Source organism: Copadichromis virginalis, linkage group LG14 (genome assembly GCF_057382275.1).
Source record: "Copadichromis virginalis isolate Kocher_CV1m ecotype Utaka linkage group LG14, C_Virginalis_male_GT1.1, whole genome shotgun sequence".
NCBI classification, from domain to species: domain Eukaryota; kingdom Metazoa; phylum Chordata; class Actinopteri; order Cichliformes; family Cichlidae; genus Copadichromis; species Copadichromis virginalis.
The window spans coordinates 41923564-41941523 of NC_140631.1; the positions used below are offsets into that span (position 1 = coordinate 41923564).

At 45.5% G+C, this 17960-nt stretch overlaps 2 protein-coding genes across 4 annotated transcripts; one reads left to right on the forward strand and one right to left on the reverse strand.

The window, feature by feature from the left end:
- The first annotated feature begins 1681 nt into the window (after positions 1-1681).
- Positions 1682-12258, forward strand: il15l (interleukin 15, like). 3 transcript variants are annotated; one of them, XM_085431002.1, is made up of 5 exons: positions 1682-1717; positions 5173-5378; positions 6194-6241; positions 7627-7758; positions 10621-12258. In XM_085431002.1, the coding sequence occupies exons 2-5, from the start codon at positions 5232-5234 to the stop codon at positions 10726-10728; spliced, it is 435 nt and encodes a 144-aa protein (XP_085287128.1). In that variant the 5' UTR covers positions 1682-1717; positions 5173-5231; the 3' UTR covers positions 10729-12258. The 3 variants fall into 3 exon arrangements, with proteins under 3 accessions (XP_085287128.1, XP_085287127.1, XP_085287129.1); XM_085431001.1 differs by lacking the exon at positions 1682-1717 and having other exon boundaries at positions 4744-5378; XM_085431003.1 differs by lacking the exon at positions 1682-1717 and having other exon boundaries at positions 4746-5378; positions 7630-7758.
- A 4740-nt stretch (positions 12259-16998) lies between these two features.
- triap1 (TP53 regulated inhibitor of apoptosis 1) lies at positions 16999-17819 on the reverse strand. Its single transcript, XM_085431005.1, has one exon. The coding sequence runs from the start codon at positions 17695-17697 to the stop codon at positions 17473-17475; it is 225 nt and encodes a 74-aa protein (XP_085287131.1). The 5' UTR covers positions 17698-17819; the 3' UTR covers positions 16999-17472.
- Between the last annotated feature and the right edge of the window lie 141 nt (positions 17820-17960).

The window sequence follows — 17960 nt, forward strand, 5'->3', positions numbered from 1 at the left end:
TCGAGTTTTGCAGCTTAGTCAATACTTCAAAGAACAGGCAGGAAAGAAATATGATTGCTATCTCAAAATCGTCCATAGCAACAGTGTGAAAGACTTTAAGGCCACTGAACGACCCACAAGCATCTCGTGTTGTTAGGTAAAATGTGTATTGCTGGAATCATTCACACTGATTTCTGCATCAAAAGCCTCTTTGTGAGAGCTCGACTGTTGCTAGCAGATCTCCTACAGATTGCGTGGAAGACACCGACTCATCTGCAGAAACTCGCCGAACTGGAGTTGAACTTTAAAACGTGCCTTACCTCTAAAACCAACACTTTTCTAATGGCAGATATTCTCCACTTCCAGTTTTTGTGTCACACACAGTTTCATTACCAGTTGGCAAATGTTTGCAGACAGGTTGGCATCCTCCTTGTCACCTACTTGCAACTGACACAACTTGCAATAGCAAAAGGGGGTTTTGGTGTGGCTCAATTTCACGATACCAGCTGCCAGCAACCGCCCACAGCCACCTGCCAGCTGGTCAGAGAACACAAAGCCTTAGCTGATGTACTTCCCTGGTGATGCTTGGAGTTGAAGGTTTTTTCTTTTACAGTTACATTATTGTATCTTGAAAGATTGGTTATTAAAAGAATCAAAAATATGAAACTAATGCATGTTTAAAAACATAATAAAACGCTGAATGAGTTGTGAGGTTTCTGCAGGGCACTGGTGGCAATCTGCAGGGACCAGAATCTTACTGGTAACAGGTAAAAAAGGGAACTTCAACTAAATCTTCTTCCAGTAAACCTGAGACAGTTTGAGAAATACAGGAAATAAAAGTGTGAGTTTTAAAGCCCGACCTCCTGCCTCTGGCATCTGTGACATCTTTACCTGCCTTACCTGTGAGTCCCCATCTTGCCACACACCAGGTTACATGCTGTCAGGGGTAGACATTTGTTCAAACACAAGTAAGAGAAATGAGACAACTGCAGACCGACTCAGAGTGTAATTAGAAAACGTGCGCACGGGTGAATGTCTCTCTGAGAAGACACACACACCGAGCACAGGCTCGCTTGCTTTATTTATAAGGCATAAATGGGTTACATAGTACTTCCTCTTTTAACTGTCAGGGAAGAGGTTAAACATTAAATCAACTTATCTGATCTTTCACACACTGGGATAAGAATACAGAAGTATATCATGCTTTATCTGACATCACAGACACTAAAGGAAAAGAATGCATCATTATATCATGCTGTCAAACACCTCAGACACTGAGGTAAGGAATGCATCAGTTTTCCTTTAACAATAGACTTGGTTAGGTGAAAATATATGAACACACTAAATATAAGGCATACTTGGTTAAAATATAAGGTTTACTTGGTTAGAATATAAGGCTTACTTGATTATATTGTATTATAGAGATTTGGTTATAATGTATAATGTAGAAAATCTCTAACACATGCCAACACCATCAGCGCCGTCACATTTTCTGATATTAAGCTTGGATTACAGGAGCCAGTTAAACCTGATGCAGTCCTGAACCTGCTTGTTAAAGCAGATTGCCAAAGAGCTGCTGCTGACAGAACTCCTGTGATATGCACACTACTCCTTTAAGTATTTGTGCAGTTTCAGTTTTGCTTCTATTCGACTTTAACCTTTAGTTTCCGCATGCCTTCTCACGCATTCTTTGTTGATCTGCAGTTCATCATTAGCCGTCCTCACAACCGGACTGTTGGTAAGAGCTCGTTTTATTTCTAAGATTTAATGAGAAATCCAGCTGGTTTTAACTTCTGTGTACATGTTAAAGAATTAATGCTGGTGGCAGATATAACTAAATATAAGATGAAGCATTTTCACAGTAGGGTCATGATGGCAGTTAGGAGTATATGTACGGTTGGAGGAGGTTAAATCATAGAGTGAAGTATAGGAAACATTGGAAGGCTGAGGGAACGTGACTATCTGAACCCTCCACAGTACATCCAGAACTTCTGTCTTCAGTCAGTATTTACAGTGGCAGCATTTCAAAATCATATTTATGAAAAAGGAAGAAGTTAGCATTTCTCTGTCTAAACATACAGTTAGGCTCATATATGTTTATATTTGGACTGACACAAGTTTGGGTTTTTACCCGTTTGTTGAAACATATTCCAATTATAGTTAGAAAACGGACATGGACGTGATGTGCAGACTCTCAGCTTTCATTTGAGGGTTTCCAAATTCAAACTGGATGAAGGCGTTAAGAGTTGCAGCTCCTTAACACGTGCCACCCTCTTTTTAAACGGACCAAAAGTAACTGGACAATGACTCAAAGGCTGCTTCATGTTCAGGTGTGGGCAGATCCTTTGTTGTGTCTTTATCAATTCAGCCGATAAAAGCCTGGAGCTGATTTGTGTTGTGGTGCTTGAATTTGGATGATTTTGCTGTGAACAGACAACATGAGGTCAAAGGAGCTCTCCATGTAGGTGAAACAAGAAATCCTTAAACTGTGAAAACAGGAAAAAACATTTGAGAAATGCTGTAATATTAGGAAGGGTGATATCTACAGCTTTGTACATCCTGAGAAAGAACAAATGCACTGGAGAGACAGCAACGCAAAAAGACCAGGACGTCCACAGAAGACACCAGTGGGGTGTTACACCCCGGCCTAGGCAACCGGCGTGCAACGCAGGAAAATAAAAATAAGGAAAAAACACACGACAAAAAAACCCCCACTAAGGCTCTCCACCAAATTCCCAAAACGGAAGTGTCTCAAAACGAAAGTATTGACAAAACCCATTTACAGCTATTTACAACAAACTATTTATTTACAACACGGGGGGAGATCGCGATCATGACAAACTGAAACACAAGGCTTAAATACATAGAAGGAGCAATCAGGGAATGGACCACAGGAGGGAAACACAGCTGGGGCAAATTAGACCTGACGAGACAAGGAAACGTAAACTGAACACACTAAGATAACACAGACTTTCAAAGTAAAGCAGGAAATACATGACAGTCACGCAAAAAACAAAACACTGACAACACCGAAACGTAACAGGGGTATGATGGCAGAATCGTCTCCATGGTGAACAGAAACCCCAACATTCGTTGGACAAATGAGACCAAAATCAAGCTCTACCAGAATGATGGCGAGAATAAGAATGGAGCAGGCGCAGAACAACTCATGACCCAAAGCACACACATCATCTGTAAGACACGGCGGAGGCAGTGTGATGGCGGCCTGTGGCGTTGGGACACTAGTGTTTACTGATGAGGTGAGCCGAGTGAACTCGAGGTGTTCAGAGACGAGCGTGAGCAGAGGAACGATCACGGAAACAAAGAAGGAGAACAAGAACTAAACCTTCACCAGAGAAACGACAGCAGGAGCACAGACACTACAAACAAAAAACACTGGGTCAACGTCCCAGGACCGTGACAGCCAGAGCACACGCTACATATAGCTGGACATTGTCCATGTGCTATATGTGCTCCACGGCATTGCTGTGTTTCCTGGAACATGTCTTTATTACTCATCAGCTTCTAAGCAGCATTTTGAAGCCTTCAGGGACTCATTTAGCTGAGGCGAAGCGTAACAGACCGCAGCCGGCAGAGCTGCCTGTATCACCATCCATCTGGCAGTCAGAGGCCACACCCCTACTAATATAAACTTACACAGGTGAGTTGTAACTGTACAGATGTTATGAGGGGGGGTATGAGATACTGGTGGAAGAGCGAGGAACATCTGTCTGGTCTCAGGCTGATTTTGCAGATGTTCCCTCAGCTGACACCGTCCCTTAGCCCCTAAGAACAAAACCGAAACCAGTGATTCACAAATGTGTCAGTTTAAAACATGAAGCCTTTAAATGACAAACAGCAAACATCTGCAAAAAGCAGCACTAGACTTCTGGGAGAGACGAGGAACGTTGTGCCATTCCAGCTGCTTTACACGCAGATCCTCCGCATCCAAGAAATTGGAGCTCTTGTTCCAGGCTGTTCCACGGCACGTTATTAGGTATCATCATTTATGTTGAAGGAGACACAACTTTCACCATAAATTATGTTGCTTTTACTTCCCAGAGCCTTTCCTCCCAATACTGACCTGAGAAATTCCTCACCGAGACATGTGCCAGGGCTTAGCTCACAGAAGCTTTCATCGCCCGTCTCTGAGAGATCATTGTTGTTTTTATCATTAGCCTGATTGCGGAAACTGCTCCCATTACTGTTAAGTCCAACAGAGTATTCGTTTGTGTACTTTATGTAGTTTTTTGGCAGCAGCGCCGCACTGCCTCCTCGATGTGCATACCAGCTCTGATCCAAATCAAACAAAAATCAAACTGTTGCTCACTGATATCAGGGGGTCGGAGCTCCTAATCACACACAGATTAAGTTCACAGTATCGCACGTTTGAACCTTTTCCTTCACGCTGTGAGAAGGCTGCTGATCTTCTGCTGATATTACCACGTGTGCTGCCTGCAGCAGAGTTTGGAAATATTTGATAAATTTCACAATGCCTTTACATGTATTTACCTCATTAACTTTCAGCACTGTGCTGCTTTGATTTGAAGTCAGTGTTGAAGTTGTCATAACACTGATAATCTCACTTCTAGCTCGTGATGTAAGCATGTCTTGGTCCAAAGTACGACCAACCGCTCAAGTCCCAGTACCAAACTCTGACGCCCTCACAAGTCCTGCCATGACTTTCACTGCGTTCGCTCCATTGTTGTTTCCATATAACATGTTCTTTGGCACTGGTTCCATCTCTTTACTTTCAGTGAAAATGTTTTATCTCAGGTAATTGCAGCCCTCGCAGGTTTTGATGATTAGTCAGTCAGACTGTTGGCAAACACAGAGAAGCTCCAGGATGTGTGTTGAGTAGATTTTGTTCCCTGCAGGGTTTAGAGGAAGAAACACTGCACTCGGGATCGCTGGGAGCAAAGGAAACAGCTGGAGAAAAGAGGTGGGATCTTGAAAGTAAAATGCAAATAATCCAGAGGAGGAGGAAGAGGGGGAGGAGTGAGAAAGTGAAAACTGGAGGGTGAGAAGGGACAGAAGAGAGGGAGTCCATGCTCTCCAACCACGTGTAGACCAGCAGCTCCAGATAACGCACCTTTTCCCCCCGAAGTGAACCATCACCTGCCAAAACTCCACCACACTTGTCCTTCTGGATGTTCATTCCTCTTTTAATTAATTTCTCTTTTCCTTGGATAGCCGGGGCAGCAGACAGCAGAGGATAATGTGACGCAGATGATGGTTTTGCCGCCTGTGCCATGCAGAGGGAGAGGCCAGCTCTCGTGAGTGTGTTTGTGTTTCTGTGTTCTGTCAACATCATCGCCATCACCCAAAGACCATGCAGCAGGGACCTCTACGTGCAGGTCGAGAGCCTGAAGGAGAAAGTCTCCAACATCTCCAAAAAGGTATGACTGCAAGCCTTTATGGCTCACTTAGAAACACACGCACTTCATCACGCAACATCACGCGACGTGAACGCTTTTTAATGCTCGAAGGTCAAAAGCAGCTTTAGGCTTTGAGATTCGTACCTCACCCTGCTCAGCTTTACAATCCATACTGCTGCACTTCACAGAACTCAGGTGTGTGAACTGTGAACTGCAACAGTATCTTCGGTGCCTTATCTTGAAGATATGTAAGCATGCGTTTATTGTTGAGGAGGATGAGTCATGTAAAATAAGTACAGCACACACCTAACGCACACCTAAGCTGCAGAGTGACTTCTGCGTAGAAAGAACAAGTTTGTCACACAGAGGACGAGCTGAGGGGAGGAAGGGTTGTTTTCACTGAGAGTTGTGGAAAGCTGCTTCGGCAGAATGAGCATCGTCTCTGAGTCCCAGACATGCAGATCGTTTTCAGTTGTGACTCATGCAAAATTAATCCACAGGAGTTTTTTTCCCTGGAAAAAAAACCCTCTCTTTTACATGACGTAAGCAGATGTCAGTGTCCCGGGAAAAATGAGTCCGCTCTAAAAGTATTTGCGCTGCGAGCTGGGTGGATGTGGTTGTAGCTCCGTAGTGTTGTTTGCTAATTAGCACTAAGCATGCAGCTGAAAGCTGAGCCTGCAAGCGCACTTGAAGAGCTCTTGGCTTCGGGGGCTTCTGGTCTCAGAGGGTTTCATCGTGCACACAGTCTGCAGCACACAGTGAGCTCTTGTACCTGGAAAATGTTCCGCTTCTCGGTGGTTACGCACATGTGCAGCTAACTTTCTCTTTCCCTTCAGTTGTCGCTGAACTGCAGCCTGTACACACCCATCATGGAAGACTACGAGGTATGTGCCTGCACAAAGCACTGACTCACGTTTCAGCCCGCAGCTAAAAATGCCTGAGACTAATAACTACAACACACAGAGGCAAAGATCCTCCGCTGACTAATCGCTTCAGCTTGTGCACATTCAGGTTAAAGGTCAAGCACTTTGTGCTCCGTGTTCAGTGATCTTAATGTTCTGCTGGAGCCGCTGTTTAAACATTTCATGTGTAACAGTGCAACAGATGGATGCAGTGAGTGAGAGTGAACGCAGCTTCAGGAAGCAGACAAGCACAGCTGTGACGCCGGGGTCAGGGGTCAAGTTACAGAATAGCTTCATTAACAGGGACATTGGCTGTGTCGGGAACACTGCAGGGTTCCTTCAAGACTCTGGCATAAATATCAGTGTCCAGTCCTTCAGGGTGAGGAGAACGTTTTCTACATGAGGCAGAGCAAATGTCATGTCTGCAGCAGCTCCGTGTTGGTGGCTCTGCTGCAGCGGCTTCCTGTGGCCTCCACGTGCACGCAGTCACCCTCAGCGCTGTGCACCGCGGCTTGTGGACGTTTTTATCCTCGTATCATTAAAAAAGGAAATAAAAGTTAAAATATAATATTGATGTCATTTTTACGACCGTGACAAAATTACATTTTCATTTTTAAAGCTTTTTCAACATAAAATGGACACGTTTGGTTTCTTCGAGCTTGTCGCCCAACTCGTTTTGGGAATTCTTCAGATGATGAAAGCTGCAGAGACCCACAGGGTCCGACACAATAACAGGTCTCCTCAGTCTTTGGTATTTTCCCATCATCTCAGTTGTATGACATTTCCTGCCACATGAATGGTAAATGGACTGGTTCTTATATACAACTAATTCATTCACCCATTCACACAGGTACTGACTGAGTATCTAACACTCATACACATTCACACTCAGAGCAACATTGGGTTCGTATCTTGCCCGAGGATATTTGGCATGCAGGCTGCATGGGATCGAACCACCGACCTTCTCGTTAGCGGCTGGTCTGCTCTGCCACCTGAGCTCCAGCCACCCCTGACAGATAAATGAGCTCAGTGTGCGTTCAGTATAGCTCGGGCTACAGGCTGCTGTTTATCCCTAATATGGTCATCTCGTGCACAGAAGCTCCACCCACTTGATGTTTAAACCCTCTTTTTGTCAGGAGCAGCCAATCAGAGGACAGTGGTCTTTAAGAGGGAGGAGCTAAAACAGCATGTTTTAGACAGAGAATGAACTGAGGGGGTTCACCGCGGCCACGTGTCCGATAAAGAAGGATTATTTTGAACCGCCAATCATGCAAAGCTGCTTTCTGAAGCTGCGCATGACTGTGACTGCTGTGATTTTTTCCTTCATGGCATCATTCCTTTGCTCTCTCTCCTTTCTCTCCCTCCAGCAGATTTGTCCCAGGACCACGATGCAATGTTTTGCTTCTGAAATTATTGTCCTCACGCATGAGTGGGAGCTCGAGCCCAAGTGGAAGAAATTGAATAGATTGCTGAGTAGACTGGCGTCCAGGATAAACCAGGTATGAGAAACAGCTAAAAGAGGAATTCACATTACTTCTAATGTAAGAGTTCTTTTAAACTGTGCATTCAAAACTGAGGCCCTGATCATCCTGCTGACTTTGAAGGAAATTTCATGGAAAGACTTGAGATGTAGGGTGTTGGCTTTGGTGGTCTGATGGCTTCATCGAACAATGACCTCCAGCTCCGATTGTGGAGGTTTGCATTACGTATGAGACGAGAAGTAGCACGTCCAAGTCTGAGACCGCAGTTGTTAGCTGGACAAGAGTGAAGTGCCAACTCCAGGTCAGAGCCACGTTTAAGTACCTCTGGGGTCATTTAGGAGGGAGAGAGAGAGCCAGTACTCCTTTCTATCTGAGCTGTGTGTCAGTGGCCTATGATAAGGAGGCTGTGGTGGAGTCCCATAGTGCAACAAAGAGAGGCGCGACAAAGTTGTGGTCTGGAAAGACTAAAAACAATTAGACAGGTTGGTGTTACAATCAACATCTGCTGCACTGGAGAATCCATGACCCCAACACGACAGGCCCAGAGGAGAGCCAGGATACCCCAGAGTGATGAGCTCTCACAGTTGGCTTGGAAATATCTCAGGGTCGCCCCGGAAGATGTAGGGGGTGGCTGAGGAGAGGCATGTGGCAGAGAATGGATGGACGGGTGAGGAGTTAAAAATATCTAATTAATGAGATGACTGTTATAAGATCAGGAGCTGCTCAGGTTGTGGCCATACAGAGTTGTTTCCTGTGTAAAGCACAGTAACCACTGAAGGAAGGACTGATGAAGTAATACTGTGGTCGTTTATTAAGTAGACCAACTATGATTAAAGCCATTTGTTAAAATGAGCTCCTATTTGGAAACGGAAAACTTTATGAAGCTCAGTGGAACAGATGAGATATTTTCTTTGCGTGTGCTTTTGACCTTCTCACGTCACTCATGAATGTCACGGCGAGCTCAGAGCTTGTCTGGACTTTAGGAGGGTTTAGCTGCTGTGACTGGGTTTCCTGCACGTGTGATTCTGTGAGAGCAAAACTGAGAATCACAAACCTGGAACATATTCCCACAGATGACCTTCTGCCCCTGCTTTCAAAGAAAGATTGGGAACAGCCTGGATCAGCTGATATGCCACAGCTGCTGCTCTTTCCCAAAAAAAAGGACCTGATGAGAACTCACACATAGAACCCACACATAGAACCCACACATAGAACCCACGCATAGAACCCACGCGTAGAACCCACACATAGAACTCACACATAGAACCCACACATAGAACCCACGCATAGAACCCACACATAGAACCCACGCATAGAACTCACACATAGAACCCACACATAGAACTCACGCATAGAACCCACGCATAGAACCCGGACACAGAACCCACACACAGAACCCACACAGAGAACCCACACATAGAACTCACACATAGAACTCACACATAGAACCGACACATAGAACCCACACATAGAACCCACGCATAGAACCCGGACACAGAACCCACGCACAGAACCCACACATAGAACTCACACATAGAACCCACGCATAGAACTCGCACATAGAACCCACGCATAGAACCCACACACAGAACCCACACATAGAACCCACACACAGAACCCACACATAGAACCCACACATAGAACCCGGACACAGAACCCACGCATAGAACTCGCACATAGAACCCACACATAGAACCCACACAGACACGAAGAGAACATGCAAACTCCACACAGAAACCTGATGGAGTCCAATTTCCTCCAAATATTTATTTTTATTTGACTTATTATTTTAATATTTATCACGTTTTTAGCATGTCTGTCATTTTCAGTTACGTTGTTTCTCTTTTAGTTGTGTGTTCATTTTCTTTCTACTTGGATTATAACATATTTGCCTTGATGTAAAGCGCTCTGTTGTTTTTCAGTCACTGTACGAATAAAAACAACAACTAATAAAAACTTAAACGCTTAACAACAAGAAGTTTGTCTTTCCTCTGAAACATTTATGTGATGGACCGGGAAGATTTATTTTAATTTGATGACGATGACATGTACGCCAACACGTTGGCAGTTGTTAGCGCTGTTTCCTAACAGCAACGAGGTCGTGAGTTTGACTCCACCCTCTGACTTTTCTGTTCTCTGTGTGTCTGCGTGGTTCCCTCCGGCTTCCTCCCACAGTCCAAACCCATGCCGCTGGTAGGGTTGCGACAGACTGGTGACCAGTCTGGGATGTACCCAGCCTCATGCCCTGTGGTAGCTGGGATAGGCTTCAGCCCCCCTGCACCTGTATTGGATTATGCAATTTTAAAGTTAGTGTCTGGGATTTTTAAGGCACCTCACTGACTCCTTCAGAGGAGGAACTGCTCGTTTATTTAAGCACAAGTTCACATTTGGTACTTAGAAGTGAGAATTGTAATGATAATGTAACCATTACAGGATTAAAGCCCACAGTGAGGAGCATTGCTGGTAGATTACGTTACCCTCCCAACAATTTTTGTTTTCTGGTGGGAATCCAGCTTTGACTTCTGTGTCACGTGGAGAGATATCAGTGTTGCTTTTTGTCCCAACTATATTTACTTCAACACTGTGATGTAAGTTTTGTTTCAGTTACTGGTTAACAGCACTGTACAATCTATTACTGTACCATCTGCACTGATTTGAACATCAAGGCAGAACATTCGAGTAGAAGCTGAAGAGGACCTAGCATAGAGCCCTGGGGTACTCCAACATTACATTAAAGGCTGGTTACACCATGTCCCAAAGACTTATGGGTTGTAGGAAGTTTCTGGTGAAAACCTTGAATGCTCCAACTGCCCTTCAAGTCTTGGTTGTGTTCCAATCTTCTTCCAGACAATAACAGGTATTTCTGTTTCTTCTCCGCAGACAGCGTCAAAGTGTCGTCGTTGTGAGGTCATGAAGGAGGAAAATGCAACGACCTTTCTTGAAAATCTTCTGTGGACTGTTGAGAAATCTAACAGTGACTACTGTTAGGACTTTCAGAAGAGACTACATGGCATGACTTTCTTTTCGTTAACTTTCTATTAAACCACCTGCACACAAATAAAGTGCAGAATGCATGATGCAGCTCGGTGGTATTTGAGGTGCAGCTAGAGGCTAACGCAGAGTTCTGGGTGGAAAAAGCTTGCTTGTAGTCTCATATCAGCTAACATAAACGTCTCACTGATGACGTCATAAAGAAGACACAGTCAGGTCCCAACTAAGCTGCAGTCAATTGCTGAGAGCACACTGGTCACTTTAATGTGCTTTAAATATCTGTGTATTTGTATCTGCTAATAATGAGTATTATTATATTAATAAGGCTTCTACCAAGCAGTTGGACAGTGGGTGAAAAGGGGGTGTTGGGTCAGTGTGTTTATTGGCCTTGGTAAACTGATGGAAGAACACCAAGGATGGCAGGAAACAGACCTGCCTACTAGGGGTGCAACGATACACAAAATTCACGGTTCGGTTCGGTTCGATACTTTGGTGTCACGGTTCGATATTTTTTCGATACAAAAAAATGTTCATGCCTTTTTAATTTGTCATTTATTAAAATTATAAATATATATTTTAACTCAAAAGTACAGTTTTTAAATTTAACCCTAACCCTTGTGCGTGTTTTTTATTTTGACAGCGAATGCACACCTGCGGACCACTTATGTGCAGCCCTGGTTATTTAGCTCGTCATATTGCAGCCACAGAAATTATTTTGTCCATGAAACCATAAAGCTGCACTTTCTTTTTGCCTTATAGTCTGATTTGTCATAACTTCTCCGTTTTGTGGTAAGCTTTTCTTTGGCTGTCACTTCTTCACCCTGACCTGTCTTATTTGGCTCAGCAGAACTAAAATATATATCTGTCTGTGAAGGTTCTCAGTCATCCAGGTCATCGTAGTCAAATATAAATCCTGCTGCTTTTACACACGTACTCACATAAGCTCAGCGATTCTCTGCGCGATCAACCTCTCACATGTTTAAGCTGCGGGAGATTTCACTTGTCATGTTTGCATAGTAAGCTAACGATTAATAAGACGATGTCAGAGGAATTGGTGCACAAATTTTCATCACTCACAGATCAGTGCTGTCGCTCTCTATACACAGTTCGCACGATTGCAAAGTGAAAGCAAAAAAACAAGCGCAAATTCAAACGCGACTTCAATATGTCACATATTGACAGTGGCTCACCGATGCCAATGACATAATTACCCAGCTACATTTCTGAAAGAATGCAAAAGCATTGACATATATTTTTCCTACAATAGCCCGACGGGCAGGGCAGAGATAGATTTTGGTAGCCCGACTGAAAAAAAATCGCTAGCTCCGGGACGTCGGGCTAGCGATATTGCGAGCCCTGTATCTGATTGAGGAATCACTCATCTTTGGAAAAGAGAGTTTATTACAGAGAAATGTCTCTTTCCAAAATAAAAGCTATACTATCCGCTTCTTCTGGGCTATATTCTCAGCAGCATATTAAACAGCTGTCTAAATGACTCGGCTAAAGTTAGTAGCATGCTTGTTGTTTTTGTCTGCTTCCACTTGTCTTTGCACTAGGATGATGTCGGAGTAAATGTGCAGTCATATTCGTTGTGTTCCCACTAGTGCTTTCAGGTTAATCTCGTTGAAATGACCTTAACGCCACAACACGGCAAATCTCCGTTAACGAGCTACCGCCGATCGCCCCGTGCATGGGGCTAGACGGCCAACACGTTAACGAGCTAACTGCGCTAACACACTAGTTCACACCAATGTAATCGAGCATTGCATGGCACATCCAACATACTGTTTTACTTTAGTCCATGACTGCTTACCTTCAGGGTCATACGTCACATGAAAACCAAAATAATTCCAAACGCCAGATCTGAATGAGAGTGGGGGAGGTCCATGTTGTAAGGAGAGCTTAACTTCTGTCTCGCTAGCTTGCCCTGCGCTCTTCCTTCTGACGATGCTGTCTGTGTTGAGCGCTCAGTGAATCTGCGTTCGACTACTCCGCCTAGGTTGCACTGTCGACCCTAGGCGGAGTAGTCGAACGCAGATTCACTGAGCGCTCAACACAGACAGCATCGTCAGAAGGAAAGTTGATAAAATAAATTACAAATTTTGTATTGTTCGATACATATGCGTACCGAACCGAAAGCACTGTATCGAACGGTTCAATATCGATACGAATATCGTTGCACCCCTACTGCCTACATATTTCACAACCATAGACACCATCACAGAAATGTGCGACGGTTTCTGAGGACGTGGGACTTCCTGAGGATCGGTCGAAAGCCACTGCCACATTATTCATGCATCAGACATTATAAGGCAATGGACAGCTGCAAGGACAGCACTGCTTACGCCTACTGTGGCCAAAATATGCTCCTATACAGCTCTGATGTAAACCTCAGAAACATATAAAGCTTTTTCCACTTGTCTAATAAGCTCATTCTCTCCCTGCTTTGATCTGATGCTCCTGTATTTAGTTCAGTACAATGAACTTCATTTTGAATGTAAACTGATACACGCTGTTCACTCTTATTTCTTGCACCTTCAGAATAAAATGACCCCCTTCTGTCTTTTTGTACAGCTTGGTTAGATAAACGTTCATGTAAAGTTAGATGGTAAAAATGAATTATTTCCAGGTAAGTGAGCTTCAAATGAGAAAGTCCCACCGTCATATTTTTAGAGCTTGGAGTGTTCTAGTGTAGCTTGGCATCATATCTACGAAGCCCCTCAGTTCATCCTCAATCAGCATTGACTCTAATGGCCCACTCTCTCCTAATTGGAGAACTTTTGGGAGCCTGCTGTGAGCTAGTCTAGAAGAACCGTTCACTTCCCATTAATGGTAAATGGCCTGTATTTGTATAGCGCTTTACTAGGACCCCAAAGCGCTTCACACATCCAGTCATCCACCCATTCATACACTGGTGATGGCAGCTACGTTGTAGCCACAGCCGCCCTGGGGCGCACTGACAGATGTCAGTATAATCCCATTGTACATTAACTGGATCGACTCCACTATTTGGGAGTTTAGGCACTTTAGTATGAACAGCTGGAAACCATCTACCCCCTGAGACTGACAGACCGTCGGGTTTGTTTTTATCTTCAGTCTTATTTAAACCAGATGCTAACAAACTAAATGTTTGAGAGAAGATACGGCCTGTTTTCAAGTCTGTTTTCGTGGATACCTTCTACTCGTGTTCAGGTTCCGGTGGGTGAGCGTCCTTTTGCAGCCAAACTCAGCTGGCTCCTCTAAACTCCTTTAAAGAGCTAATCAAAGTGTTAGACATCGTTTCAGAGTGTGACACCGAGGTGAGGGTATGGTGGGTGTCTGGGGGGCTAAAAATGCTGTCCAACACACATGAACACACATGAATCAACGCTACATATGAGCGGGTGGAGGGAGGTTTGCAGTCTTCACACCCCCCGTTCTCTGTTGCCTGTTGGGGCGGGGGTGCTGGGAGGAGGAGTTGGCCGTCCGACTGCGGTCTGGAGTGTGGCGCCTCCCTGCTGCTGTGGAGTCGGGGTGGTCTGCCTCTCCCCACCGCAGGGAAAAGGGTAACACCACCTGGGTCTGGGTGCAGTTTCCCCCCCCAGGGGGCAGTACCTAGACCCGGTTCGTAGAGTACGCTTGGGGAGTGTGATCGTGTGTACAGCGTCTCTTTATGTCTGTCTCCACGTCGGTTGAGTGTGGAGTGAGTGCATATGAGAGCATGAGGGTGGGAATGGATGTTTGTGTCTGTGCCTGTATGTCTGTGTCTATATGTCAGGTTGGGTGTCAGACGCCACCTCTCTGGGGACATCTCAGGCCCTCCAAGGTTTGGAGGCCTATCTCCCCCTACCACCACTTCCCCTGCCAGTGGCGGACTCCCTCAGACATCGGTGCGTTGGTGGTTCTTTGTGTCCGGGGGTGGGCGTCCAGGTACACACCGGCTCACTCCTTGGCGGCCGCTTATCGGGGCCTGGAGCCTGGGGCTCGCTCGGGCCACTTCGGAGGTGGGGTTAGAGACCATAACGCTCGCATCCTATCAGCTGGCTTGGAACATTGCACGGGCTAAAAAGCCACACAATGAAGGGGAGTTCGTTAAAAAATGCCTCAGTGACCTTGTTGAAATCTTGTCTCCTGAAAACAACAAATTAAAACGCGTGGTATCAGACGTCCAACTGTCCCGCCACACTGTTGAACACAGAATATCGGACATTAACACGGCTATTAAATCACAGTTGCACTCTGACCTTCAAGCATGTGAGTATTTTAGTGTCGCATTGGATGAGAGTTGTGATATAGAAGACAAGCCTCAGTTGGCAATATTTTAGGGTCTGTGTCAAACGATTGTGTGATCAAAGAAGAGCTCCTGGATATTGTGCCATTAAAAGACAGAACCCGTGGCATAGATGTGAAAGAAACCATGATGGCTGCATTTGAAAAAGCAAATCTGCCCATAACGAAATTAACTGCACCGCCACGGATGGAGCACCAGCCACGATGGGATCTGTGAACGGGCTTGTGGGGCTGTGCAAAGCTGACCGAACTATTCCTGACTTTTGGAATTTCCACTGCATCATCCACATGGAGCAACTCGTGTCTAAATCATTGAATTTAGATAACGTCACGAAGCCTGTGATGGAAATCGTCAACTATATCCGCACACATGCGCTTAACCACAGGCAATTCAAGAATCTCATCGCTGAGCTGGACCAAGGGCTTCCAGGTGACCTGCCGCTGCACTGTGAGGTGGCTGTCAAAAGGCCGGGTACTCTCTCGCTTCTTTGAGCTTTTGGATGCCGTGAAACTGTTTATGGAAGAGAAGGACTATCCCGAGCTCTCAGACCTCAAGTGGATTATGGATCTGGCCTTTTTGGTCGACATGCTGTGTCACTTGGACAGACTGAACCTGACAGTTAAGAAGAAACAGCTGGAAGCATCATATTGCAACTCATGAGCAGAAAAATCGCCAATCTACACAAACTGTGTTAACTGTGGAACACTTTCAGAGCCGGCACATCTGGAAAGGTTGTGAAAAAATCAGTGCTGAAAGGTATAAACAGGTTTAAGAGCAACATCTGCTCCATGCTGATGTTTCTCAGGAAGGCCTTTGTGTTTGAGCAGGACGATGCTGAACCGCAGACTGCTTCTATTCCAGCCTCACGGCTTCGGAGCAGAGGAGCCTGCAGTCCAGACCTCTGACCAGCTGACAACATCTGGAGCATCACGAAAGCAACAAGAGGACGAAGCAGAGCCAGGACTGCTGAGCAGCTGGAATCCTCCATCAGACTGGTGTTAGAGAGCAAACATGGACCTGTCCTACTTTTACGGACGTGTCGCTGCATCATGTTCCCAAGGAGCTCCTATTTTTATCACCATGGTTCATGTTCACAGTTTGATATGTTTCTGTGTTCTACTGTGAATGAAATACAGTTTGAGACTTGAAGTCACTGCACTGCTTTTATGTCCATTTTACACAACAGCTAACTATTTTGTACTTGGGTTGTATAAAGATGCTCAAACATTATAGTGAAATACCACACACAGAGTAATAGTGCAGAAAATCCTGGTGTAATAACCAGACACACTGCAGGAACTACAATAACTACATTTATGGAACCTCTGAGCGCACTCAGTGCTGCTGTTTATCTCTAACATTCCAGCTGGGAAACATTTAAACATTAACGCTCTCTGTCCCGCGGCCTCAACGTAAACTATTCTAGTTTGTTGCCCGACGAGCCAAAGTGAAATTAATGAGCGAGTCTTCTTCTTGATTAACAGCCTGCAGATGAAACTGATTCATTTTCTTGTGTTCTAGTAGCATCAGTCTGAATCTTGGCAGCAGATGACCTGTTTGGACAGCTGCATTCATTTACTGGTGTTACTGGCTGGATGCATGCAGTCGGTGTGGTGCTCCCAGCTGACTTTAAGCTCAAACTCTAAGCATTTGTCATGGTGAAAATAGCGCCACCTTCAGGGCACTGAAAACATTGACTCTGCCTCATGAGCTCATTAAGCTCCCTCCGTCGTACACCCCTCACAAACCGAGCCCAGGACCAGGCAGGGGTTTGATACGTCTAAGCTCCACCGGGATGTGAGCGAACGAAGCGCTTTCAGTGCAAAGCAGGAGCCGATTCAGAACTCTGGTCGTGTTTAACCTGAACGTCTGTCGCTGAAATGCAAGAATATGAGACAGAACTGCTCTCAACACTGAAAATACTCCGAATGATCAAGAAAAACCTGCAGAAACATAAAGAGAGACGTCGACCCGTGAGAGAGTAAAAACACACCATGTGCACGTGTCCTGCTCCAACACCGAGCTCCCTTTAATTCATTCGTACAATGCAAGATTGAGTTTTGCACACATGACATCAGTCGGAAGAGTTTTCAGCATCACATCTTATTTAGAGCTATTTATAGCTACAGGCTGCCACCGCTTCATAACGCGCACACAGGCCGTCATGGAGGAGCTTTAGCTGGTTAGTAATTGGATTCAGACAGTTTTAGCTCAGTTTCAGGGCTGACAGCAGCTCTCTGGGCCCTCTGGAGGAAAACTGGGCGGTAAGTGTCTCTGCTGAGAAACGAAGTCCGAACAGAGCTGTGCAGTAAAAGAGAAAAGCTTAAAATTAACGAGACGGCTCTTTCAGGGGCCGCTTCACCCTCTAACCCCAGAGACAGCAGCTTGTCCGCTCCTGCGCATGCTCGGTGGGCCTCGTGGACCCCGCTCAGTGTGGCGTACATTTGTAGGATTTCCCCAGCAGCCCTCCATCAGCTCTCAGGCTTGTCCTTGTTGGGCCCCATGAAGTCCACGCCGTCGATGGGGATCTCCTTCTCCTTGATGGCCGCCTGCACGCAGCGCTGGTACTTCCGGAAGCTCTCCGTGCACGGGTCGCCGCTCCGGTCGCCCTTCAGGAACTTCTCGGCAAACCAGCGGTTGAAGCAGGTGTCGTACTCCCGCTTCAGCTCGGTACAGGCCTCCCCCACGCTGTTCATCTCCGGGAAAAAACACCGCTCGGCTCAGAAACGACAGAGGAGCGAAACCTGGAGGACCTACCTGCCGTTCCAACCCGGTCAGCGACAACGACATGCGCACTGTGGCTCTCCTTGGAGTGCGCCATGTGATTGGCTGGTTTGGAGAAAACGGCGTACCTGCGTGAGGACGTAACAAAGATTTGTACAAAAGAGGTATTCACTCTGAGGAGAAATTACGAACCCGAAGTGTTTTTAAAAAATACATAGTTAAATAATGGAAATAT

What these genes read in the sequence shown, in the direction of transcription:
- il15l (XM_085431002.1), top strand. Translation starts at nt 5,232, where the DNA reads ATGCAGAGGGAGAGGCCAGCTCTCGTGAGTGTGTTTGTGTTTCTGTGT. An exon ending in CCATCATGGAAGACTACGAG is followed by an intron (nt 6,242 to 7,626) that starts GTATGTGCCTGC and finishes CTCTCCCTCCAG; the next exon opens with CAGATTTGTCCCAGGACCAC. An exon ending in TGGCGTCCAGGATAAACCAG is followed by an intron (nt 7,759 to 10,620) that starts GTATGAGAAACA and finishes TCTTCTCCGCAG; the next exon opens with ACAGCGTCAAAGTGTCGTCG.
- triap1 (XM_085431005.1), bottom strand. Translation starts at nt 17,697, where the DNA reads ATGAACAGCGTGGGGGAGGCCTGTACCGAGCTGAAGCGGGAGTACGAC.